Source organism: Ovis canadensis, chromosome 25 (assembly GCF_042477335.2).
Source record: "Ovis canadensis isolate MfBH-ARS-UI-01 breed Bighorn chromosome 25, ARS-UI_OviCan_v2, whole genome shotgun sequence".
Classification (NCBI taxonomy): domain Eukaryota; kingdom Metazoa; phylum Chordata; class Mammalia; order Artiodactyla; family Bovidae; genus Ovis; species Ovis canadensis.
The window spans coordinates 41,986,916-42,014,412 of NC_091269.1; the positions used below are offsets into that span (position 1 = coordinate 41,986,916).

The 27,497-nt window shown below is 39.4% G+C and overlaps 1 protein-coding gene across 2 annotated transcripts; it reads left to right on the forward strand.

Annotated features, from left to right (window-relative positions):
* The first annotated feature begins 278 nt into the window (after positions 1-278).
* Positions 279-27,471, forward strand: SIRT1 (sirtuin 1). Of its 2 annotated transcripts, XM_069571820.1 has the most exons (9): positions 279-869; positions 2,162-2,278; positions 3,703-3,944; positions 5,610-5,762; positions 17,750-17,897; positions 18,789-18,868; positions 19,986-20,172; positions 21,549-22,112; positions 25,424-27,471. In XM_069571820.1, exons 1-9 carry the CDS (start codon positions 488-490, stop codon positions 25,750-25,752), a joined length of 2,202 nt encoding a protein of 733 aa, XP_069427921.1. In that variant the 5' UTR covers positions 279-487; the 3' UTR covers positions 25,753-27,471. The 2 variants fall into 2 exon arrangements, with proteins under 2 accessions (XP_069427921.1, XP_069427922.1); XM_069571821.1 differs by lacking the exons at positions 279-869; positions 2,162-2,278; positions 3,703-3,944; positions 5,610-5,762 and adding an exon at positions 13,881-17,249.
* The last annotated feature ends 26 nt before the right edge of the window (positions 27,472-27,497 follow it).

Below are 27,497 nucleotides of genomic sequence, written 5' to 3' on the forward strand. Positions count from 1 at the left end.
AACAAACTGACCGATTACTTAGCACATTTCGGGAAGCTTAGCCTTAACGCCGCTCAGGAACTTAGCATTAACCCTTAGCATAAGTCAAGAAAAGACAAAGGCAGTCGAGCAAGGCGTGCTCTTCACGCAGAAGTGGAAACTCGCGGCGCAGAGCAAAACTTGAACTAACCCGCGGGCACTGATTTGAAGACTGAAAGACAAGTTTGGCTGCGAGACGCGCCGGCCTCCAAGGGGTGGGGCCGCAGCACCCAAGGCGGGGTTTCCTCCAGGCCCACGCCGCCTCCGCCTGCCACGTGACCCGCGGTGTTGTGGTCCGGCCCGCGTGGGTGGCGGGAGCGGCGGGAGCGGCGGGAGGGCGGGGGCGAGGAGCGGCGCGTCACGTGACGGGGTTTAAATCTCCCGCAGCCGGAGCCGCGGGGGCGCCAGTGCCGCGAGTCGAGCGGGAGCAGAAGAGGCGAGGGAGGAGGGCCAGAGAGGCGGTTGAAAGATGGCGGACGAGGCGGCGCTCGCCCTTCAGCCCGGCGGCTCCCCCTCGGTAGTGGCGGCTGAGAGGGAGGCCCCGTCGCCGCCTGCTGGGGAGCCGCTCCGCAAGAGGCCGCGAAGAGACGGCCCCGGCCTCGGGCGGGGCCCGGGCGAGCCCGGCGGGACGGCCCCCGAGCGGGAACTGCCGGCGGCGGCCGGCGGCTGCCCGGCAGCGGCGGCGGCGCTGTGGCTGGAGGCCCAGGCGGCGGCGGCGGAGGCCGGAGAAGGAGACAATGGGCCGGGCTTACAGGGCCTATCCCGGGAGGCGCCACCGGCCGACGACTTCTACGACGACGACGACGAGGGCGAGGAGGAGGAAGAGGCGGCGGCGGCTATTGGGTACCGAGGTGCGCAGGGCGCGGGCGGCCGGGACTGCGCATCCCCCCTCCTCCTCCCGGGGCCCCTCCTGTCGGGTGGTGGAGTCTCGGGCGGGTTGGGGGCTCGGGCCTGGCTCTGCGCCTTCCCCCTGCCGACCTGGGCCTTCAGCCGCGCGCCTGCGGGGCTGAGGGCTGGGCTGCGGGAGCGGCCCGCGGACTCGCTCCCTCCCTTGCTCTGTGCCACCCCCACCTTCCTCCCCGCGGCCCGCCCCAGCGGCCTCGCGTTTTGCGCAGCCGCGGGGCGGGCTACCCTCGCTGTCGGTTTTAAAATAAGTTTCTCTCCCCTCCTACTCCTTTAGTGTATTGCTTTTGTTAAATGCTGTTCGCTTCTCCGCCTCTCCCCGTCCCGCACACTTCAACCTGCAACTTTTTGACTGTCCCTTGCGCCAGCTTTTGCCATTGCCTGCGAAATTTGTTGGGGTTTTTAGGAGGGCCTCTATTTTCAAACTTGTTTTAAATTTTAAAGAGCATAGGTGTTTATATAAAGACATTACCCTTCTGTGGTGCAATTAATAGTGGGCATAGGAGAGTAATAGTTTTTTAGACTACTTTGCCGTGAATAGTGTTTTTCCTCTAATCGTGTTCTTATAGTGGTTTTTACAGTAACTGTCTTCGTGTGTGTATATGTAACCCTGAAACACGAATTGACATTTTTCTGACATGCTAAAGTAGATGTGATAGTTGTGTGTCTCGTCATCCTTCAGTGTTTTCATAGTTTTTATCTAGATAGATATGCCTCTCCATTATTTGTACTAATAAATCCAACCAGTGGACCATTTGACTATATGTAAAGATAACGTGTGCATTAGGGACTGGATTAGAAAAACGACACTGTTTTCAAGAAACATAGTTTAATAAGGGAAACGAATAATGCAAAGGTACCTTTGTAGATTTTGCGTTATATAAGAGAAGTGCAAGTTGCCATAGCTGTGTTTGCATGACTTTTTGGGTAACTTTTTATTTGGTAAGTTTTATGAACCACTATTTGTGATCGATAAATTCAGTCAAGGTTGCTACTTTTTGTGTTTTGATTAAGTAGACTTATTTCTAGATTTTGATGAAACTTAGCTTCTGAGCAGAATGCCTAAAGAGGATATACTGTTCCTGTGAACGGTGTGAGTTGATCCAGTAGACATTTTTTACGCGGGCAGTATGAGTGCTTTATTCATTGGAAATTGTTGCATCACAATAATTACAGAGCTTTATAATTTTAGATGCAGATTGTTTCCACAACCTTGAGTTACCTTTGGTTTCTTTTGCAGATGACCTTCTGTTTGGTGATGAAATCATCACCAACGGTTTCCATTCGTGCGAAAGTGACGAAGATGATAGAGCCTCGCATGCGAGTTCTAGTGACTGGACTCCAAGACCTCGGATAGGTATGGTTTCACAGTTTAAGAGCTATCTTTTCTCTGATATTTTCTTTTTATGTCGAGGAAAACTATATTTCTTTCTTCCCTTATTGTCTTGTGATGAGGTTCTTAGGCGTTTACTGAGATTTAATGTCAGCTTGGTTTTTAGGGGAAGTCTAGTACTTTGTTCTGTTTTTGTTTGTTAAACAGCATGGGCCCATGGAAGCTGGCCTGTGTAATTTCTCAAAAACCAGGTCCTCACACTTAAACGGTCCTTTCCACTTGTACCCTCCATATGGAATGGTCATCCTCCAAAGTATCTTGCTTCCTCCTTCATATCCTTCTATAATTTTTCTTCTTAACACTTACTGCTTGACAATTTCTGTGTATAACTTTTATTGCTGGTTTCCTGCATTAGAATATAGAGTCCCATGGGGGCCAGGGATTTCTGACTGATTTGTATACTGTTTAGTCGGTGCCTGGAAAAATTTGCCCTCAGTAAATACTAAGTATTTTGATGGAATGGGAAAGTATTTTGAAGTAGAGAATACTATGAGATTTTTATATCGAAGTAGTAACATGACCATCTCAAAATATTCTTTTTCTTAATGTGCTCTCATTTTTCCAGAAATGCCTTGACTATTTCAAGATCGTGATGATTAGTTTCTCTTAGTGTTTATATTGACTGTATTTTTGGTTTTCTTAAGCTAGGAACTGATTAAGAAATTTAGGGCAAAGAATTATTAAAGCTTAGAACATTAGCATTATATGCATCATTGCAAAGACAGGTTAAGATTAAATTGAAGATTATTACTGGGAACATTTTAAAGATAGTAGTTAAGGATAGATTTCATTTTCTTTGTGTTTTTAATGATAAATAGTGTGGGCTTTCAGGATGGGTAAGATCTTTATTGATTTGCAGAGCCCTTTTGTACATCTGTTGTATTTAAGTTATATTTTTTTAGGTTTTAACCAGAGAAATCTAATTCTAGTAGTAAATTCACTTGACTCTTACACATGTTGTTTAGTCACGAAGTTGCATCTGATTCCGCCCCATGAACTGTAACCAGCCAGGCTCCTCTGTCCCTGGGATTTCCCAGACAATAATGCTGGATTGAGTTGCCGTTTCCTTTTCCAGGGGTCTTGTCTACTTAGGGATTGAACTATGGCCTCTTTACCACTGAGCCACCAGGGAATCCCTTTGAAATACATACCTGGCATTTTATAGCTCAGGGGACAGGATATATAGTAGTGGCTCTGTGTCTCAGCTCCTGATTTCATTGGGATATATAACCTTAGCTCTGAAGATGTTCTGAATGAAACACCTTTGCAGTGCATTTTTTTACTTTACAAAACAGCCTTAAGGAGTGCTAATTTACTACTTCAGAAAATAAATGAGATTTTGAACTACTTGGAGTGGATTGATCTAGTTCTTTTTCCTTTTAATATAGGTCCATATACTTTTGTTCAGCAACATCTCATGATTGGCACAGATCCTCGAACGATTCTTAAAGATTTACTACCAGAAACAATTCCTCCGCCTGAATTGGATGATATGACACTGTGGCAGATTGTTATTAATATCCTTTCAGAACCACCAAAAAGGAAAAAAAGAAAAGATATTAATACAATTGAAGATGCTGTGAAATTACTGCAAGAGTGCAAAAAAATAATAGTTCTAACTGGAGCTGGGGTATGTAAGCTGGATGAGAATACTAGTAAAAGGGGGAGGGTGTATTTTTTCAGCCTTGTCCAAGTCACAAACACATTTCTGGTATAGAATTTATTCTTACATGATAATGGGCATTTGTGTTTGGAAACTGCTAAAAAGTGAGTGCAGCAGCAGTTACTAAATTGGGTCAGGATTTTTTAAACTTCTTAGTAACCTTAAAAAAGATGTCCTTCTATTTATTGACACAGTAGGTAAGTGGGATTAAGGTAAGATTTTTACCTGCTTTATTATACCACAGCTCCTAAAGGAGATGCAGGGAATTCTGCTTGTGTTACAGTGTCAGGGCCTAATGATAAAAATTGGTCATTTGCTCAGCCTTCATGGAGAAACCAGGAGCCTAATACGTATGTATTGGCAAGTCGAGAACTTAGTGTTGGAGAGGTAACAGAGTCCTACCTCCCCTCCATTTTTTCCCCAGTTACATAGAAGTTTTTTTTAAAGGCACCATAAACAGAAGAGGAATACAGACAGCAGATTGAAAAAAAAAAAGCACCATGATTGACTTACAAAGGATTATTACTCTAATGTACTTAGCTTCAATTGATTGAAAATAACAAAAATACAATAGAAAAAAGGCAAAGACTATAGACAAAAACAAGATGGTTTGCAGATAATCATGAAAGAGGCTCAGTATCAGTACTCAGTGAATGCAAATTAAGTAATAGTGAGTTTTCACTTTTTTACCCATCAGCTTACTAAATTTTAAATGTTGATAACACACACTGTTATAGAGTGTGGAGCATTGTAAAAATTATACATCATCTCTCCTCCATTTTAAATTAAGATGATATGATTGTGGTGGCTTGACATTTTCCATTTGCCCCACTTTCTGTCTCAGTTAACTAGTTACTAAGGCTATTTCATATTGTGTGTTGAATACAGAATATGTTACATGGTAGTGACAGAACAGTTTTTGGAGTAAAGTCGAGTCCTGCTTTCTGACCTGTTGAGTTCAGGGAGAGTGTTATTTAGCATTAGATGATCGTGACGAATAGGTATGTTTTGCTTCCCCGATGTGACTTAAACATTCGTTTTTGCCCTGAGACCAAAATGGAGTAAACGCAGACAAAAATTGTGAAATAGGTAACTTCTGAAATCGCAGTTTGAAATTGTCAAGGTTTATTTGTAGAAAAAGCACAGAATCTAAATGTGTTCTTCAAAATTAAAAATTGCAATATTGTACAGCATAGTTTTTTAAGGAAAATTAAGAAATTTAGTGTTCCTGAAGTAATAGAACCCTGATTTAGAGGAGGGTGTTTTTTTTGGAAATACTTGACTGATAGAAACTCTTGCCCGCTTTCAAATAATTTGAAATGGTTTCCTTGTTTCCCAGTCAAGTTGGAATTGCTTTAATTTGTTGGTTAAATGCTTATAAAGGTTTAAAGTTAGCCTGACTTAAAATTCCTTACCCCCTTATGAATGGAATATGTGGTGGACTTAATTACACTGGTTTTCTGAGTATTTTATTTCTATTAGAAATTAAACTAAGGTAGTATCTCTATTCTCCAAAAGTTTCAAACTAAAAATGTTTTTCAGCTCTTGCCTAATTGTGTGATAAGAGGACTAGTAATTATTAAGGTAGCAGTAGAAGATTTAATTGTACAAATTATGCCATGCGTATTTCAGGTTTCTGTTTCTTGTGGAATACCTGACTTCAGGTCAAGAGACGGTATTTATGCTCGCCTTGCAATAGACTTTCCAGACCTTCCAGATCCTCAAGCAATGTTTGATATTGAATATTTCAGAAAAGATCCAAGACCATTCTTCAAGTTTGCAAAGGTACTACAAACTTTTCTAGCTGTTTCTTTGTCCTTCTGTCATGAAAAATTATTTTGAATGGCTGTCTAGTAAACTGAGTACTAGTACTGTGGTGGAGTAAAATCACTGAAATAAAATCATTTTAGTCAGAAATCCCTTTTTCTCCATAGGGACTATCATTTGCTTTTCTTCATTTTATGATGGTGCTTATTTTCAAAGAAGAAGTTTGAACTTCACTTTACATTGTCCAGACCTTTTTTAGAGGTTCAGTTCAGTTCAGTCGCTCAGTCGTGTCCGACTCTTTGCGACCCCATGAATTGCAGCACGCCAGGCCTCCCTGTCCATCACCAACTCCCGGAGTTCACTCAAACTCACGTCCATAGAGTCTGTGATGCCATCCAGCCATCTCATCCTCCGTCGTCCCCTTTTTCCTCCTGCCCCCAATCCCTCCCAGCATCAGAGTCTTTTCCAATGAGTCAGCTCTTCACATGAGGTGGCCAAAGTACTGGAGTTTCAGCTTTAGCATCATTCCTTCCAAAGAACACCCAGGGCTGATCTCCTTTAGAATGGACTGGTTGGATCTCCTTGCAGTCCAAGGGACTCTCAAGAGTCTTCTCCAACACCACAGTTAAAAAGCATCAGTTCTTTTTAGAGGTTAGTAGATCATATAAAAGTAGCATTACTGTTTTGATATTGAATATTTTTTATGGATCACAAAGATTATAACATCTGCTCAGTATGTTTTATAGTATGAGGAGATATGCCTGTGATCGAGGTGGAGAAGGTTCTTAGATTGCATTTTAGTCAGGGTTGATTCTGCTCTAGAGTATTTAGGGGTGCTCTGTCCAGTTCAGAAGCCATTTGCCATGTGGGGCTATTGAGTACCTAAGTGTACTGTACTGAGATGTTATGTTAACAAGTGTGGAAGACATACCAGGTTTAGGACACCTACTATGAAAAACATACAAAATATAAATTATATATTCTATATAATGATTATATTATTATATTTTGGAATTGGGTTATAAATTGTGAAAAGTTCACATTGTTAATGTGGTTACTAGAAAATCTGAATTGTGTATATGATTCAGATGTTTTTGTTTGGTAACTCTGGAGTTTAAAGTTTGACATAACAGTCATCCCTTGGTATCTGAGGTGGAGATTGGTTTAAGATTCACTCATAGCAGAATCAGAGGATGCTTAAGTCTCTGTATACAGTGGTATTTGCATACAGTCTATGCACATTCTCGCTGTATACTTGAAGCATTTCACCTCTCTTTTTGAGGGGGTGGGGCTACGCTGGGTCGTCATTGCTGTCCAAGGGCTTTCTATCGTTGCGCCGATCAGGGACTCCTCCGTGGTGTGCAGGCTTCTCCCTGCTGCTCGTGTTGCAGAGCGCAGGCTCTAGGGTGTGTTAGCTTCAATAGTTGCACCTCATGGGTTTAGTTGCCCCAGCGGCATGTGGGATCTTCCTGGACCGGGGATAGAATCATGTCTCCTGTATTGGCAGGGGGACTCTTAGCCGCTGGACCCCACCAAGGAAGCCCCTGTCCCTGTATACTTAATCTTCACAGACACTGTGAGCTTTTTTGTTTTCACAAATTTGAGGCATAATGGCAACCCTACATCAAGCAAATCTGTAGGTGCCATTTTTCCAGCTGCATTGCTCACCTATGGCTGTGTCACACTTTGGTAATTCACAGTATTTCAGACTTTTTCATTATTTGTTGTTATGATCTGGGATCAGTAATCTTTGTTAATACCAAGGATGTAGTGATGGTTAGCATTCTTTTTAGCAATAAAATGTTTTTAATGAAGGAATGTACATTTTTTTGAGACATAATGCTATTGCACACTTAATGAATGACAGTATAGTATAAACATAACTTTCTACGAGTGGGGAAACCAAAAAAATTCATTTAACTGACTTGATTGGGATATTTGCTTTTTTGCTGTGGTCTGGAACCAAACTCATGGTGTCTCTGAGGTATGCTTGCATGATGTTAATAGTTGCTGGTGCAGTAAATTCAAAATTTGGTAAATTGTTATTGCTAAACTTCAGTATGCTTGAAAGGGTCTTTTGTATTACTGATTATTTTTTAATGGGCATAGAAATGAAATAGAACTGAATTTTAATTAAAGGATGACCTCAACTACTTTCAAATCATGTAGTCTGTTTATATAACTATAGGAAAACCTCCACCGATTTAGAATACATGTGTTAGCTTAAATTGATGGACTATCTTAAATAATTTTGTTTTGTGCAAGTGTGCTTATAAACAGGAATTAGAATAAAATGGGGATATTACATTGGAATATTTTAGAAAATGATTTACTTGCTAAAACTGAAAACTGAATTTGAAAACTTTTTGCAGGCTACTAAGAGAAATTTGAATCTTGCCAGTCATCAACTTGAAACTAAGAAAACTTTTGAACTTCATATATCAGCAGTGATGATGGTCTGTCCTTTAGAATAGACTACTGGTTCACAGTGAGCTGAGCAAATAATGTAAAGTTAGTTTCTGTTTTTCTTTGTCACGAGAACGTGAATTTGTATATCAGTGTTTTTTATATACTAGTGCTAGGGGCACTGCTGCAAGACTCTGAAGACCAGTGAAATATTAGTTACTCGGTTTCTTGGATTGGACTTAAGACACTGGCTCTGGCTATCAGAAATTAACACTTTTTTCTGGCCTCACTGTGTGTGGCCTTCGGGACCTTAGTTCCCTGGCGAGGGATGGAACTCACGCCTCCTGCAGTCTGCTGTGGGCGTGCAGAGTCTCAACCGCCAGACCCCAAGGGAATTGCACAGGCCTCAACACTGGAAGAAAGCCATCAAGTAACCAGAAGTCAGTTTGATCTTGTATCTGAGTATAAGAGCTTGATTTACTGGTGCATTTATTTAATGCTCACTAGATTTTTGCTGTAAATTCTGTGTTCTGAGAGGAAACAACATGCCCAGACTAACTTTCCAGCTTTTTCAAAACTCTGTCACTTAAGTGTATATTAAATTGCCTAGTAAAGGTAGTAATCTCACACTTGGGGAAAATATGATAACTGAGAATACAAATAGCAAGGTGAGAAAGATTGTAATCTTTGTTGTCTAAGGTACATAATGAGTATTCAGTTTTAGCCTAAACTGGTTTTAGTAGAATATTCTTGTTTGGTACTTTGACAGGGACTTGAACTTCAGATTAAAAATCTGATGCTCTACCAGCTGAGCAGTCCAGGCAATTTAAACTGGCTTTGATATATAAGAATCTACAGAAGCAATTAAGTATTACTCTTACAAAGACAGGTTATAAAAATGCACATAATAGAAATCTGACAGGGCAAAAGAGAAAATAAGATCTGAATTGGAGCAAGAATGCTGCTGTGCTGTGCTCAGTGGCTGAGTCATATCCAGCTCTCCGTGAGCCCATGGACTGTAGCCCACCAGGCTCCGTGAGATTTCCCAGGCAAGAATACTGGAGTGGGTTGCCATTTCCTACAACTGGGGATCTTCCCCATCCAGGAATCAAACGTGTGTCTCCTACATTGGCAGATTCTTTACCACTGAGCCACCTGGGAAGCCCAGAGTAAAAATGGCAGTGTTAATTTATTACAGTGTACAGATTGTATGGTGGCTGGGAGAAGAAAAAGTTGGTAGAGGCAGCATGTTTCACTTCTCTATGAGAGTTGGAGCTAAACGAATGAATTAATCTTTATAACTGCTGGTCATACAAGATTGTTGTTCACTTCTCACACTAAAAACTACCAAAAGGAAAGCATCTAGTTGCTGAAGTACCGCTTAAAATAAATGGTAATAGGTAAGAGAGACTGAGTTAATTTGAGTCTAAAAATGAATAGGAAAAAGCTGAAGGACAAATAAGAAAGGACAAAGAATGAAGGATAGTGTTCAGAAATTAAGAATGCGGAGGATATGCAAATCTTGTAATATTTTACTAGATTCCAAAAAGAATACATGAGTAAAATACTCAGAATCTAAAATTTTATACCAGTTTCTTCTATACTAGGCAGAAAGTTTAAAAAGATGATTACTTTGCTAGTTGTGAGAGAAAATGAATTTAAGTTGATGTGTAAGTTGACTTAAACTGGGTTTCAGGTGTATAGCACAGTGATTCAGTTGTGTATCTTTTTTTTTTTTTTCAGATTATTTCCGTTGTAGGTTGCTATAAAATACTGAGCATAGTTCCCTGTGCTCTACAGTAGGTCTTCATAGGCCACCTATTTTTATTTGTCTGTTTGCTGTTGGCTGTCCTGGGCTTTGTCGCTGCACGAGGGCTTTCTCTAGTTGGAGCAGGCAGGGGCTGCTCTTCCATTTTGGCACAAGGGCTTCTCATTGCGGCTTCTGTTGCAGAGCGCAGCTCTCAGAGCGCGCGGGCTTCAGTAGCTGGGGCTCACAGGCTCTGGAGCACTGGCTCAGTAGTTGCCACGCATGGGCTTCGCTGTTCCACAACATGTGGGCTCTTCCCAGACCAGGAATCAAACCTGTGCCCTCTGCATTAGCAGGCAGATTGTTAACAGTGGACCGCCAGGGGAGTCCCGGTTATCTGTTTTATATATAGGAGTGAGTATATGTTAATCCTAAACTCCTAATTTATAATCTGTTTCCCCTTTGGTAACCATAAGTTTGTTTTCTGTGTCTTTGGATCGGTTTCTGTTTAGTAAGTTAATTTGTTATTTTTATTTTTTAAAAGAAGTGATGTTTGACATCTGTCTCTCTCTGTCTGGCTTACTTCACTTTAGCATGATAATCTCTGGGTCCATCCATTTTGCTGCAGACGGCATTATTTCATTCTTTTTATGGCTAAATAGTACTCCATGGTGTGTATTTACCACATGTTTATCAGTCGCCTGCTGATGGACAGTTAGGTTGTTTCCATGTCTTGGTTGTTGTAAATAGTGCTACAGAACATTGGGGTTGCATGTATCTGTTTGAATTATAGTTTTCTCTGGATATATGCCCAGGAGTGGGTTTTAGGATCATACCTCAGCTCTCTTTTAGGTTTTTAAGGAACCTCCATAGTGTTTGTACCAATTTACACCAGCAGTGTAGGGGGGTTCCTTTTGAAAGAAAATGAATTTAATAATAAAGCCATGAAAACAGGAAATATTGTGAATTTAGACCTTTTTGGAAGGAAAGTTTCTCTAGATGTATCAAGCCGTTGATTGTATATAATGGAGAAGAAACAGATTTCCTCTAGACTGGGACCTCCAAGTAATGGGAAAGGTGTGTAAAAGAGGTTACTGGTTCATTAGAGCAGTTTCTCAACCTGCTGACAATTTGGGATGGATAAGTCTTTGCAGTGAGTACTGTGCACTGTAGGATATTTAGCAGCAACCAGTGGCCTTTTCCTATTAAATACCATTAGCACCCTCTCGTCAGTGTTGATGATCAAAAATGTGTCCAGATGTTGCCAGATGTCTCCTGCAAAATTGCTCCCTGTTTGAGCCACTAGTGTATCAACAGTGTGCCTAGCTATGGCACCACTTTGAATTCTTCTATAGGAGAACAATTAAGGCCAACATTAAAGCTATATATTCTTGTTCTGAACCATTGTCTTCTTGCATAAGGGCTTAAATTGATAATGAATTGTGGCCATGGTTCTCAGGAGTCCATGAAAAACAATCCTTCTATATGAGTGGCAGTTATAAAGATTAATTCATTTATCTGGTGTTGATAAATATGAGTGATTTTTATTAAGAGTCAGTGAAGGTGAAACTGAGGTTGTATAAAATAACTTTTTTTTTTTTTTAAGGACTGTGTTCAAAGATATAGTTGCTGTCCCATATTGAATACGGTGAATGTTCTTTCCCCTAAAGGAAAGGAGAGGGATAAATACGAACTTCCAAAAATGTATATTTATTCAGTAAATTGTCACTTTATTGATAGGTACAAAACATACCAGATTAAGTAGTTACAAGGTTAAGGAATCTTAAAACCAGCTCATTTGTAGTATTTTCCGTTCAGTAAACTGTCAGATACTTGAATACTTGATAACAATCCCAGTGTTAGGTGGTTCATCATAGGTTCCATCTATTGTAACTCATCTGGCAAGTGTTCATTTTGGACGTTTCCTGCTTTCTGTTGCTAAAAGCGTATTGCTCTGATTGTCCTTTTTCATATGTTTCTACTGTTCTAAATTTCCTGAAAGCAAAATTGCTAATGGTTGTGGGTGAATAAAACGTACTCCCATCAGAAGTGTATCGGAAAGCTAAATTAGCATGCCCATACTCTTTCCCCCACAGAAAAAGTCTCCCATGATACATTAGTATTGTTGGTTTTTTTTTTTAGAATGTCTTGTGTTGTGTGTATGGTTTGAAAAAGATTGAAACTGTAGAAAACATGTTAGTTGGCCTCTCCCTTCAGTTTTCCTATCTAATCTTTCTTAAAGGTTACCATAGTCAAATGTATCACTGGTTTCCTTCTAGGAAAAAAAAAAGAGTAAGCCTGTTTGTGTGTGTGTGTAGGGGGGAGAAATATTATTGTAAGTTTCTAATAATACTTTAAAAATGACTACCAACAAAATCACACTCTTCTCTCTATATTGCTTTTTTTCCCCCCACCTAATATTCTTGGAAATAGTTTCATAATTGGTCTTAAATATACCTCATTTTAAAGAAAAAGCTACATAGTATTGTTTCATAGTTGAACCACAGTATTATCTAATCATCTGTTAATGGCTATCTAGAGTTTTCAAGGCAGTTAAAACTAACTGTTCTTTTTTTGTTATTAATACTAGCGTAGATGACTGTTTCTTACTACTTGCCATGTGTATATCTTTGAATCGCCTGTTGTTCTTAGTATTTTTTTTAATTGAGATTCTTTTCTTCGTACTGATTTGTGAGGACTTTTTTTGTTTGCAATGCAGAGCTTGTGGGATCTTGGTTCCCTGCTTGTGGGATCTTAGTTCCCTGACCAGGGATTGAACCTGGGCCGTATCAGTAAAAGTTGCGTGGAGGCCTGAACACTGGACTGCCAGGAAATTCCCAAGAACGTGTTATTTTTTTTTTTAATGATTTATTTTTGGTTGTACTGGGTCTTTGTTGCTTTCTACAGACTTTCTGTAGTTGTAGCAAGTAGGGGTGACTCTTCCAGTGCTTGGCTTCTCATTACGGTGGCTTCTCTTGCTGGCAGAGCGCTGTAGGTGTGTCGGCTTCAGTACTTGCAGCACACAGGCTCAGTAGTTGTGCATGGGCTTAGTTGCTCTGTGCTATTTGAAATCTTCCTGTTGTAGGGATTGAACCCATGTGCTTTGCGTTAGCAAGGGGATTCTTATCCATGGTGCCCTCAGGAAAGTCCTGAGAACATATATTCTTGACGTGTTGGTGGGTGATTAGTAATCCAGTAATCCCATCTCCAGTAATCCCATCTCCAGTAGTCCCATGTGGGATGTGCAATGTGAAAAATGCTTAACTAGATAAGTCTCAGTAGACTGATTTGCAATACCTAATATAAATGGTACTTCACCTGAAGGAAAAACAGGGAACATGAAGTTGAGGGATCAGAAATTGCATAGTGGTTAAGAGCTGCACTTTGGCATCAAAACTGGGTTTGAATGATAGTTCTGCTACTTACTGGCTTTTGTGACTTTTGGTGTTACTCCTGTGCTCTGGTTTTCTCACCTGCAAGATGGGGGTATATATGTCTAGAAAGGAGGTTCAACAGATCTTTTCTGTACAGGCCCTGGTAGTAAATGTAACCTGCTTTGTGGCCCGCATGGGAACTCTGTCATACTGTGTTCTTTTCCTGTACAGTCCTTGAAAATGTAAAAATCCCATCCTCAGCCCAGTCTGCAGCATTATTATAAAGCGCTCCTGTTATAGCTGGGACATACATTAAGTATTAGTGAATAGCTTCACTAATTGAAATTCTCTTATGTTAGTATAGGGGCCAGCAAACTACAGCCTTAGTCCAGATGTGGCCCACTGCCTGTTTATTTACAACTATGAGCTAAAACTTAAATGGATATGAAAAAAAATAAAAAGAATTATACTTTGTATCACGTGAACATTATATGAAATTCTAATATCAGTGACTATAAATAGTTTCACTGGAACACAGCCATGCTCATTCACTGACATGTTGCCTGTGGCTGCTTAAGTACTACAGTGGAAGACTTGAGTGGTTGTAATACGGACCATAAAGACAAGAGACCAGGTGGCCTGCAAAACCTTAAATACTTGGCTATCTGGTGTCCCAGTGTGGAAAAAGTTGAGTAAGCCAGCTCTTTAATGGGGAAAAAAGTACATTTGTCAGGTGACTGATTTACAAGTTTTTGACCAGGAAAGATACTGAGTAGTCTATGATTTTGTGGAATGAGTGAAACAAGACTAGGGATTATGAAGACTTTTCATTACTGTGGTCAGTTGGTTTCACTTACTTTTTGGGACCTTGGAAAATTTAAATTCTAGTTTCTTAACAACTCTTCCTACTATCTATTGAAATAGCAGCATATCAAACTTTGGTGAGTCCTTCTAGTTTCGAGGGGCTGCAGTTAACACCTCTGCCTTTGACTGGATTCTCATTCATATTGGTAGAAATTGTGAGAAGCAAACAAGCAAAGAGCATCTCTGGAGAAAAACCATTATTCCTACATGAAAACTCACTGTGGCAAAAAAGTTGGTTGCTAGTGGCCAATTACTGGATTGTTTGCACATTTCTGGACATAGCTTATAAAAGCAGCTTGTCATTTAATAGCATTTCAAGCATTTGGTCCCAGTTCTGCTTCCAGTCTATTGTAAATGGATTCCTGTGGCAATAACAGTGGTCCAACCCACATGACTGGTTCCTTAATAGGACTTAAGGAGATTCAGATTTAGGATAGCCTGTCTTGCTTAGAACAGATCTGGAATGTCACAATTCCAACAGGAAGAATTAATCTGGATTTTACCTGAAAATTGTATCTCCTGCCAGCCAATTAGGTTTTTTTTAATTTGTTTTTTTGGTCTGTGTTGGATCTTCATTGCTGCATGTAGGCTTTCTCTAGTTGGGGCAGGCGGAGGCTACTCTGCATGGTGCCTCTCACTAGGGGCTGCTATTGTTGAGGAGTGCAGACTCTTGGGCACGCGGGCCGCAGTAGTTGTGGCATGTGAGCTCAGTAGTTGCGGCTCTCATCCTCCTAGAGCGCTGGCTCAGTAGTTGCGGTGCACGGGCTTAGTTGCCACAGGAAATCTGGGATCTTCCTGGACCAGGGATTGAACCCATGCCTCTACGTTGGCAGGTGGATTCTCTACCACTGAGCCACCAGAGAAGCCCTCAATTGGATTTTTAACAAATTTTCCTAGTTAAGGGATTGGGAGCTTAGAAAATTTAAATTCTAGTTTCTTAACAACTTTTCATACTCTCTATTGAAATAGTGGCATCTCAAACTTTGGTGAGTCCTTACTTAGGGGTAGTTCTGTTAAAACAGTCCTTTCAGAGTAAATTTTTCTCATTATTTCAGGTTATATCCCTTAGTTGGAATGCAGTACTTAAATCTAGTGATTCAGACATGGTCCACTGCATATTTGGAAGAAAATAAAGTTTCAAATAACCACATTAAACGTAAGCCTACAAAATAAAACAAACCCTTCATAAATTATTCCGAACTACAGGAATTGATTTGTAAATCTAAGTACTAAATTACCCCTGAATTGTTAGTGCGTTGGACATGAAGGGAAACTGGAGTACAGAGCTGAATCTGGTATCCCACAAATGTTTGTTGTTATTTTTTTTAACAGTTCTAGTTTATTAAATTCTTTCATCAGAAGTTTACAGTCACCACAGATAATCACTGCAGAAGCTTGACTCCTTTTTGCCAGCACCAGTATTGGCCCCTGCAGCCTCCCTGACTTTCTTCAGTCTGTTCCAACCTTCCTTTCACTGTCTTCTTGACCTGTTTTTCTCCTCCTCCAGGCCATGACTTGCAAGCCTGTGTTTGGGCTTATTCTTATTCCCATAATCCTGGGAATTTAAAATCATGCCAAAGCCATTTGTCTTGCCACCACCAAAATGGGTTCTGAATCCAAATACAAGGGTGACATCTGGTATGGTTTTGTACATTTTGGCTAGATTTTTTTTTTTTTCTTTCCTGAGTTTCTGTCTTGGGTACTATTTCCTACCCATGGTGAAGGTCATCGATGACCATTTGTTTCCACTGAGGTAATCAGTTTGTCATAAACTTAGTACTCTGTGTCGTTCATCATCTTCAAGCAGTCAGGGAGAAGAGCTAGTGTCTCACAGGATTTTGTTCTTAATCCTTCCCTTTTGAAAAGGATGGGCAGTAAGGCACATGAAACTTCATTCTAGGGGGTGGAGTCCTGGCACCCTTGATACTGCTCAACCTTGCTCTGAAGGTAGGCAGCCATTTGTTCTTGTACTGCCACCATGCTGTTATCCTGACTACTGTTCTGTCCGTTGCCTAGAATATTATATTTGATAAAAAAAATTTTAACAGCTATTTCCAGAGGGGAGAGTTGTAAGGTGCTGGTATTAGAACAAAGCAATCTGATGAGAAAACAGTGGTTAACAAAGCACAACCTAGTTGTCCAAACATAATGTGACATAATGTTTTTTATAAACATTAGCTTTCATAAACTCTTCACTTGTTACTTCTTTCTATATGCATTGTCTTCCTTGAATTGCAGAGTTGTTCATGAACTTTATGATAAAAATTTGGGAGGCAGAATTCTTGGGTTTTGTGTATGTCACATTTTCAGCAGCATATGGTCATGTATGTAATAGACCTTATAATGAGATTTATAATGAGACATGCCTATTATTTTCACCTACAGGGTATCTTGGTAGGCAGTTTTTTAAACTTGAAATATTAAGTAGATTAAAAGTTAGAGTCATGTAGAATCTTTACTATTAAACGTTTTTGTATAATGTCAGAATTGAAGACTCCCACCCCCTTCCCAGTTTTATAGCTTGTTTCTATCCTTCCTGACTTGTTTAAATGAAAGTATCTATGCTTTGCATATAATTCCCATCTTTGCTTCTTTACACAACAACAAAAACAAAACTACACACACTGGTGACTGACTTGACTTTTTTCGCATGTCACGGCCGTCTTGCAGGGCACTCCCTCATTCATTGTAATGGCTGCACTACCCACTGTTACGGATGCACCATGTTTCTACAGCCGGTCCTCTGTTGGTGGACGTATGGTTGTATCTAGTTTTTTGCTAGCACTTAATAGGTTAGAGGCTGTAATGAATGGTAAGGAAGTAGGTAGAAGTACTACTTCGATGAAAAAAGTAGAGAAGAAACTTCCTTTGCCATAGTCACTTACTAAATGAAATTTAATAAAAACAGTCAAAAGTTGAGAGGACCAAAATTGATACTTTTTTTCTGATCTTTTTGCCATGTGTATATCTGAATTCTTTGTTTTTAAAGAAGAAACAGCATTGAAGCATTATTTGGGGGGAAAAACACACACACAAAATCCAGCAACTCAGCATTCATGAGCAGCTCTATACTATACCAGTATGTGCCTGTGCAGTGGAAGGAAAACAGTTTTGGTAAGGAATTAAACCTTTAGCTTTCAACTTCCAACAGGTTGATATTTATAATGAATGGTGAATCAAAAACTTTAAATATTATGTTGACAGTGCCTTTTTTAGTTTTAAAAAAGAAGTCACCATATCTCTAGTTAATTTTTTATTTCAATATAAACTTTTCCCTTTTCCTTTACAAAAAAAAAAAATCTGAATTTGCAGCCAACAAAAATTAGACCTATATTAAGGTATGTATTTCTTCTGACTTTTATTAAAATAGCATCATTCATAAGAGATGTTTGCAGGTCGATTTTATCCTTTTTGAGAGGCTGTGTTTATTAATTGCTGAGTTTTATTTGTATTATAGCAACAATCCTTTTGTGTGTGTTGCATCCATCTAGATGCTTTAAGATTGTCATGTATTATTTTCTAATTATCATTGGTAGTTTTTTTGTTGTTGTTAAACCTAAACCTGTGACATTTGTTAACACTTAAATGTTTGTTCTGCTTTTTGCATTATCTAGGAAATATATCCTGGACAATTCCAACCATCTCTTTGTCACAAATTCATAGCCTTGTCCGATAAGGAAGGAAAACTACTTCGCAACTATACTCAGAACATAGATACACTGGAGCAGGTTGCAGGAATCCAAAAGATAATTCAGTGCCATGGTTAGTAAACTTCAGAATTGCTTTTCCCATTATATTAGTTTTGTAGGAAAAATTAGGATTAGTAAGTAGGCTGCCATTTAGGAATGGAGATTAAGCCTTATTATTTAATCATGTTACCTGATCAGGTGTAGATAAGGAAAGTAGACTGCAAAAATACAAAACCTGAAATACTGGCCTCAGCTCTTAATTGTATCCAATGTCAGATGTTAATTTGGATTTCAAAAGATGTAGCAGTTGTGTACACTTAAGTTTCAAATACTGTGCTTCGTCATGTGTGACCCTTTGCAACCCCGTGGATTGTAGCCCACCAGGCTCCTCTGTCCATGGGATTTTTCAGGCAAGAATACTGGAGTGGGTTGTCATCTCCTCCTCCAGAGGATCTTCCTAACCTAGAGATCAGACCCACATTTCCTGCATTGCAGGTGGATTCTTGACCCACTGAGCCATGAGGGAAGCCTGTTACATTCTTTTAAATAATGTTTTTTTAATTACAAAAGTGGTATTAGCTATGGATGAAAAAAACATGGCATCCTGAGGCAATCAAAGGAACTGCTGATTAGGTCAGATGTACAGAATTCAGAAATTTGAAGACTTTAAAACAAGTTTGAATAGACTTTTATTGTATCTAAACTGTTTCTGAAACAAAACTGTTAAGCTAATATAATCGTAACTTTCCAAATCTGCAGTTGTAGTCCTGGAGGAGTTAGTATTATCTTATTAAAAGAGTAGCTTTAGGAAGGGTCATTATATCAATACCTTTTTTGTGGAACCTCTTAAAATTTCCAAAGTCTCCTTTGGAGACTAGCTTTTCTAGTATCAGATTTAATTATAACTTATTTAAGAAATAGAAAAATTTCTTTAATAAAGCGTGTATTTGTTGGTTGTTTTTAGGTTCCTTTGCAACAGCATCTTGCCTGATTTGTAAATATAAAGTTGACTGTGAAGCTGTACGAGGAGATATTTTTAATCAGGTAATTTATCACCCGTATCTTAGGATTTGTGCTTGTCTCTGATCTGTTTCTTTTGCCTCAATCCTTTTTTTTCCCCCTGAAAGTATTTATGTGGTACAGAAACATCCATGACTATGGGGGATTACAGAGAAGTACCCAAAAACCTTTCATTACCTGAAGTTGAAAACTGCGCTCTTTTTTAAAAAGTATTTATTTGACTGCGCTGGGTCTTAGTTGTGGATCTTTGTGCAGGATCTTTGTTGCAGCATGTGGGATTTAGTTCCCTGGACAGAGGCGGAACCTGGGCCCCTGCGGTGGAAGGGCAGAGTCTTAGCCACTGGACCATCAAAGAAGTCCCCATAATCTCTTTTGAATGATGAAATTGGCTTCCTAAACATTACAAAATATTTCATGTATGCTTATTGCCAAAAAAATTTTAAGATGGCAGAGCATAAAAACTATCCAGAAATAAAACTCAATGTGCATAGCTGTATATAAAATCATATAATTATGAGAAGATAGCATATTAGAATGGAATTGTATTTTACAAACTTCCTACTTTTTAAAGTTTGATTTTGGCTGCGTGCAGACGTCCTCTAGTTGCAGCGAGTGGGGCTGCTTTTTGTTGTGGCGTGCAGGCTCTTCACTGTGGTAGGTTCTCTTCTTTCTTCTTGGGCGGCTCTGTGTGGCAGGTGCAGTAGTTGTGGTGCGTGTGCTTAGGTGCCCCACAGCATGTGATCTTCCTGGACCAGGAATCAAACCCACGTCCTCTGCATTGGCAGGTGGATTCTTAACCACCTGACGTCCAGGCAGTCCCAAACTTTTAAAGGTTAAGACTCATGTACATGTATACACATGTTGCTTTTTCCTCTTAATTCTCTTTAATGTCAAATGTGGGTCTATACAGATATTAGCAGCAGATAATAGCACAATTATATTTCATTGTATGTTAGTGAAATAAGTGGGGGTGTCATTTATAGTTGATGTTTAGGTTTTATCCAGTTTTCTCTATTTATCCAGTTTTTCTGTTTTCTTTGATAAATTTGAAATGATTTCTTGCTAAGTGTGGAAATGTTGACAGTTCTAACTGGGACTTGGCATTCTCTTTCCCTCCTCAACCAAAATCTGGAACACATAGGTGGTTCCTCGATGTCCTAGATGCCCAGCTGATGAACCGCTTGCTATCATGAAACCAGAGATTGTCTTTTTTGGTGAAAATTTACCAGAACAGTTTCATAGAGCCATGAAGTATGACAAAGATGAAGTTGATCTTCTCATTGTTATCGGATCTTCCCTGAAAGTAAGACCAGTAGCACTAATTCCAAGTAAGTTGGTAATGATTTTTAGAGAACCATTTCTATATATTTTTCCATCGGTTGTGGGTATGTAGAGCATACTCCAGTGATCTGTTTTTCATTAAGAGTAGTAAAGAGCCAAACTTTGGTTTTTAAAGGTGACATATTCTTGTTCATGAAGATTGATTAATCTGAAATTTCAATGGGAATAGAGGGTTTTCAAAACAGAATAACAAAGGGAAACAGTTCAACGGAACTTTTCAGTGGGATGTGTTTTTAATGCGGTAGGCGTTAGCATCAGCTAATTTACATATACATGGGAAACATTAAAAATCTATTTTAATCTTAATTTGAGCCTGTTGCTAATGTTTCACATTCTAGTAAGTTCAGATGAATAGCTTGATATTGTGTAAGTACTCATGTAAGAGAATTTTGGGACTCAAAATGATTGTTTTAGTAAGAATAACAATCATAAGCATTATATGTAGATCAGCTCTAACAAAAAGGGTGTGCATGTGTATAAAAATGCTTGAATACAACTGAATTTCCTGTTATTCTCAAGAATATTTCTTTAACCCATGCTCCGATACTACATTTTTTTCTCCCTCTAGTGAGCAAGTAAGGGGGAGGAAGATAGAGGGGCTAATTCAGTTGCATCACTTGTGCCATAAAAGTGAGGGAAGGGGCAGAGAAGAGAATATCAAACCCTTAACGAGAGAATTAGACCCTCACACCAGCCAATAGGCAGCTAAACTGCTGCTTTAATAGAAACTATTCAAGAAGATTATAGGATAATTTGTAACTAAAAAGAAAATGTCTAAGCTTAGTTTTTTTCTGTTTAAACATAGAGCAGAGAACTTCTGACAAGCTTTCTGTGGGGTAGTATAACATGTTGGTGATATTAGGCAAAAGTGGAGAGTAGACTGGTATATACTTTATATCAGAAGCCATTTAAGTAGAGAAAACTCTCACCTACTAAGAGCCAAGAACTTTGCATATTAAGTCACTTACTCCTCACTGCAATCTTGTGGAGCAGTAGTCACCCTATTATACAGACAGGGATACAGGGAAACTGAACACAGAATGTAGACGTTTGAGGCAAGAGGTAATCAAGTGCTAGAAGAAATTTTGATGCTCATCTATTGACTTAATAGTGTGATGGTATATAATAGCTCGATTAGAGTGGCATCTTCTTTTGGTATTGGGAAGCATTAGGTTTCTTCTGGCTTGCAGGGACTTGTTTCCCTGACCAAGGATAGGACCCTGGCCGTGGCAGTGAAAGCAGAGGGTCCTAACCACGGAACTGGCCAGGAAGTTCCGTTACGAGTTTACATACTGTGTTTGTTTTGGTTTCATAAGTGCACCTCCCTTCTTTTCTCTTCTTATTTTTTTCACCCTAATCTTAGGTTCCATACCCCATGAAGTGCCTCAGATATTGATTAATAGGGAACCTTTGCCTCATCTGCATTTTGATGTAGAGCTTCTTGGAGACTGTGACGTAATTATTAATGAACTGTGTCATAGGTTAGGTGGCGAATATGCCAAACTTTGCTGTAACCCTGTGAAGCTTTCAGAAATTACTGAAAAACCTCCTCGAATACAAAAAGAGTTGGCACATTTGTCAGAATTGCCACCCACACCCCTCAATATTTCAGAAGGCTCAAGTTCACCAGAAAGAACTTCACCACCAGATTCTTCAGTGATTGTCGCTCTTTTAGACCAAGAAACAAAGAGTAATGTCGATGATGCTGATGTGTCTGAATCAAAAGACCATGGCACAGAAAAGGCACAGCAGGTGCAGACTTCTGCTAGAAGCATTGGGAGTGCTGACGAACAGTTGGAGAGTCCAGATTTGCAGAATGCTGTCTCCGATTCTGGGGAGAAAAATGAAAGAACTTCAGTTGCTGAAACAGTGAGAAAATGCTGGCCAGCTAGACTTGCAAAGGAGCAGATTAGTAAACGCCTTGATGGTAAGAAAGGCTGTTGGGCCATTTTGAGGGTATAACTATTATTTTTTTTGTAAATTTATGTAATTGGAGGCTAATTACTGTCCAGTATTGTAGTGTTTTTTGCCATACATTCACATGAATCAGCTGTGGATGTTCATGTGTTCTGTATCCTGAACCCCCCTCCCACCTCCCTCCCCATCCCATCCCTCAGGGTTGTTCCAGTGCACCAGCCCTGAGCACCCTGCCTCGTGCACTGAAGCTGGGCTGGCGATCTGTTTCACATATGGTAATATACATGCTTCAGTGCTGTTCTCTCACATCATCCAACCCTCGCCTTCTCCCACCGAGTCCAAAAGTCTGTTCTTTACAGGAATCTCTTTTGTGGTCTCGCATATAGGGTCATTGTTCCCATCTTTCTAAATTCCATACATATGCATTATATTGTATTGGTGTTTTTCTGACTTACTTCACTCTGTACAATACGCTTCAGTTTCAAAGGAATATTTGCAGGAAGTGAGCAATTTTGGCAAGCTAGTTAGTGTTAACTTCATGCAGGTAAATTTTAATAGTTGATTGTGTTTAGAGAAACTAAATTTGAGATTTTAAGCTAGAAAAAGATAAACAGTATCTTCAATAATACGGGGAAGAAATGGTGTCTTAACTGTGCCCTGTACCTTGAGTTTCTCTAGGGAGTGAGAAGTTAAGCATTTAACTGGGACTACTGAGTGCTCCCCTGTTCTCTGCTAAGAGTTTTAGATGGTGAAAATGACAAGATTTGGGTGCTTACAGAGGGTCAGTGACTTGACATATTTTCTGTTTCAGTATCTGATTTCAGTTAGGAACGAGACTATTCCTTCTCAGGTACAGGTGGGAAAACAAGGACCACAGAGATTAAATGTCCTGTCCAAGGAAACAACTGGAGTGAAGAAGAGCCAGGTAGATTCCAGGTTCTGTTAACCTGTTGCTATTTCAGATCTAGGAAACATCTGGTTCTTCTCCACTGACTATCAGAAATAGCATCTGCTCTGTTTTGACTCATGAAAAGTCCTTACCAATTTGTATTAATATGGATGAAATCACTTTCTACCTTTTAAGACCATTGTGCACAAGTATTAACCTATGGTGAAAAACCTTAAGACAGAAAATTGTGCTCTTAGATGCAGCAATCTTGTCCTGCTTAAAACACTCTCACTCACCATACATTGTGAAAACTGGCAAGAAATTTCAGACAAATGTATTGTGGGTTCTAATCATTTGCCATAAATAAATTTTAGTTCAGTTGAATAAGCCTTTGGGTATTTCCAAACTAGGACTGCAGCAAGTTCGGGAAACACCCATCCAAGCAACTGATATTTGTGTATAATTACAAAAATGGGTGAATGGGGGGAAAAAAAAGGTGAGAATTTTAAAAGGTAGATGATACTTAGTGGGCACTAGGTTATAGAAGGCTTAACTGTAAGTTGGTGAAGTCTTCCACGGGGAAAACCAGAAAAAGCATAGAATACTTACGCTTATCAATGTGGCAAAAGTCAGAAGTAGAAAAATTGCTGTTGATTTAGTCAGGTAAGTCTCTGTTGTATACAGTCTGCTCGTGTGTTCGTCCTTTGTGTCTTGACTCGTTTTTTGACCCCATGGACTATAGCCTGCCAGGCCCCTCTGCCCATTGTATTCTCCAGGCAGGAATACTGGAGTGAGTTGCCATTTCCTTCTCCAAAGTCTGCTTCGACACTCACAATATTCTTTGGCTCTTTGACAGATGGGTCAAATGTATAAAACTCTGCCCCAGAAAATTGGTATACCTTGGTTTTATTCTGCTAGTTTAGACCTTTAAAGATACAGGCTTCAGAATTTGACTGCATTGTCATATCTACCTCTCATAGCATTGTGAGCATTTGAAAAGATAACTGATGAATGTAAAACTTAACACTTTTAACTGCTTAAACCAAACAACTGATGTTTACTCATTTTCGTTTGCGACCATTTGTAGTGAGGTCAGGGCTGAAAAGGAGGAAGTTGGAACATATAAGAAGTAAAATGTGAATATCGTAAAGGTAAGATTGCCAGTAGGACAGAAACAGGTACAGGGTACTTGAACTGAGAAATAGATTGTTCAGTTCTTCAGGGGGCCAGGGCAGAATGAACTGTTTTTTAATAAACCTGTAAAAGGGCAGGACAGCCATGTGCTGGGACCCCTTAGAAGACTGGCTCCTAGGATGTGATTTAGAGGAGATGGTCCTGTTAAAAATCACAAGATGTGGTGGTCTGCCAGCAGCTAGAATGCAGGTACTCAACTCCCTTCTCCAATCACTGACACACCATGTGGTTTTCATGGTGCAAAACATGGGTTATTCCAGAGTGAGAACTGGATCAAGATAGGGTCTTTAAAAAGCTTGGAAGTCATTTTGAAGAGAAACTTAATTACTCCAGATGAACTATGCAGTACTCAGCTTTTGTGAATCAGTCTGGGCTCTTAAGAGCCTTGACCTGGGAGAGTGTCACTCTGGCTTAGAGGAGAGAGGGGAAGGCTCCTCACCATGAGAGGTCAAATCTTACACTGCGAATGCTAATTTGGGAGGGCTTTGCAAAAGAAAGCTTAACAGTGCTTTAACTGTTAGGACTTTAACTGTTTAACACTTTAACATGATAGGACTCATAGAAAAATAGCTTCTGATTCAGAGGGTGGGTGGTGGCTGGATATTTCATCTCAACAAATCTCAAAGGAGTTGGTTAAGTAAGCCTCATTGAACATGGCTCTCTACAATTTTTTTTTTCATACTTACCTCATAGGGTTTGAAAATTACTTCATACCCAGATGAGGAAATTGAGGCATAGAGATAACACTCCCAATTTGCAAAGTTTGTGAGTGGCAGAACTAAGATTTCTACCCAGTACTGAGTGCTTCTATAGCTTGTTGTTGAGAAACTCTATATAATAATAGCCTCTAGTAGTGATACTCAGAGAAGGCAGTGGCACCCCACTCCAGTACTCTTGCCTGGAAAATCCCATGGATGGAGGAGCCTGGTGGGCTGCAGTCCATGGGGTTACTAAGAGTCGGACATGACTGAGCAGCTTCACTTTCACTTTTCACTTTCATGCATTGGAGAAGGAAATGGCAACCCACTCCAGTGTTCTTGCCTGGAGAATCCCAGGGATGGGGGAGCCTGGAGGGCTGCCGTCTGTGGGATTGCAGAGTCAGACACGACTGAAGCGACTTAGCAGCAGTAGTGATACTCAGGTAAAAGGTTAGAACCTACGCTTGTCCAAACAGCACAATCATACTAAGTCTTAGGAAACTGGAAATAACCCATTTTTCTCCTATTACTGTATTTCAGATAATCAGTATCTGTTTTTACCACCAAACCGTTACATTTTCCATGGCGCTGAGGTGTATTCCGACTCTGAAGATGATGTCTTATCCTCTAGTTCTTGCGGCAGTAACACTGATAGTGGAACATGCCAGAGTCCAAGTTTAGAAGAACCCATGGAGGATGAAAGTGAGAATGAAGAATTTTACAATGGTTTGGAAGATGATGCTGATATTAATGAGAGAGCCGGAGGAACTGTATTTGAAGCTGATGGAGGTGATCAAGAGGCAGTTAATGAAGCTATATCCGTGAAACAGGAAGCAACATGCATTAACTATCCATCAAACAAATCATAATATAGTAATTGTCCAGTTACAGAAATTGTTCCACCAGCATTAGGATCTTTAGCATGTCAAATTGAATGTTTACTTGTGAACTCAATAGAGCAAGGAAACCAGAAAGGTATAATATTTATAGACTGGTAAAACAGATTTCCCCCCAATGGGTAATTTTTAACTTCTTATTTCTGTGCTTATACACTCAAACACTAACTTTTTTTTTTAAGGTACGTAAGTATCTTTAGTCAGCTATTGGACTAGACTTTGTTAAAGGTTCATTTGTATGATACATCGACATGTATATATAATTTTGTTTTTGCCTAGTGAGTTTCAACATTTCAGTCTTCAAAAAGCCATTGGAATGTTAAATTAATGTAAAGGGAACAGCTTATCTAGACCAAAGAATGGTATTTTCACACTTTTTGTTGTAACATTGAATGGTTTGAAATCCTCAAATCTGTTCTGCGAAACGTTTGATTCTTTATTAGCACAATTACCTATTTTTAAACACTGGCATTTTCCAAAACTTGTGGCAGCTAACTTTTTAAAAATCTCATGACATGCAATGTGAGAAGGAAGTCAACCATATGTGGGAGAGCACTCAGTTGTCTTTGCTTTTTTAAAATGAAACTTGGTGCTAACAGTTTCAGAAATGTATCGTTCAAATGAAGATGGCTTTTGTACTTCCTGTGGACATGTAGTAATGTCTATATTGGCTCATAAAACTAACTTAAAAAATAAATGCTTTGGAAATGTTTCAGTTGCTTTAGAAACAATAGTACCTGCCTGGGTCCCCTTAGTTTTGAGAATATTTGCCATTGTTGTTTAAACACCTGTCACTGTGGTAGAGCTTGCATTGATCCTTTCCACAAGTATTAAACTGCCAATGTCAATCTGCAAAGCCTTTATGAATCAATAATAATGGTACTTCAGCTGGGGAGAGTGTAATATTTGGGGCTGTTGCCTTTTTTGCCCATTAATGAGAGCAACAGACCCCGGTTACGGTTCCAAAGCCAGTAAGTACATGTTTCCTGTCGGGAGGACTTGGTGTTAAGAAACACCAAACATACTAGCCTAGTATTATGGAGATGAACGTGATGTAACTTGTAATAGCAGAATAGTTAATGAAACTAGTTCCTATAATGTCTTTATTTAAAAGCTTAGCCTGCCTTAAAACTAGAGAACAACTTTTTCAGCTGCAGAAGCTTCTAGCCTTTCAACAAAAGTTCATACTTTATAAAACTGCACAGTAATGATTAATTTTCCAGACCTTTCCCCAACATTGCTTTCAAAAAGTATTTTTATGTTGCTTTAGTATTTATTACAGTTTAACAAGAAAGGTTTGAAAAACAGCTGTTCTTAAGCTTAAAATATCCAGCTAGGACCATTACTGCCAGAGAAAAAGATTTTATTGAATGGCCATTTCCCTACCTAAAAGATATTTCAATCTGAATTTGACTACACTAAAGAATGCAGTATATTTAGTTTTCCATTTGCATGATCTGTGTGTGTGCTATAGATGATATTTTAAATTGAAAAATTTGTTTTAAATTATTTTTACAGTGAAGACTGTTTTCAGCTCTTTTTATATTGTACATAGTCTTTTATGTAATCTACTGGCATATGTTTTGTAGACTGTTTAATGACTGGATATCTTCCTCAATCTTTTGAAATACAGAACCAGTGTTTTATACTTGTACACTGTTTTAAGTCTATTAAAAGTGTCATTTGACTTTTTTTCTGTTAGCTTACATTGTTTAAGG

What these genes read in the sequence shown, in the direction of transcription:
- SIRT1 (XM_069571820.1), top strand. Translation starts at nt 488, where the DNA reads ATGGCGGACGAGGCGGCGCTCGCCCTTCAGCCCGGCGGCTCCCCCTCG. An exon ending in TAGTTCTAACTGGAGCTGGG is followed by an intron (nt 3,945 to 5,609) that starts GTATGTAAGCTG and finishes TGCGTATTTCAG; the next exon opens with GTTTCTGTTTCTTGTGGAAT. An exon ending in GAGGAGATATTTTTAATCAG is followed by an intron (nt 18,869 to 19,985) that starts GTAATTTATCAC and finishes TGGAACACATAG; the next exon opens with GTGGTTCCTCGATGTCCTAG.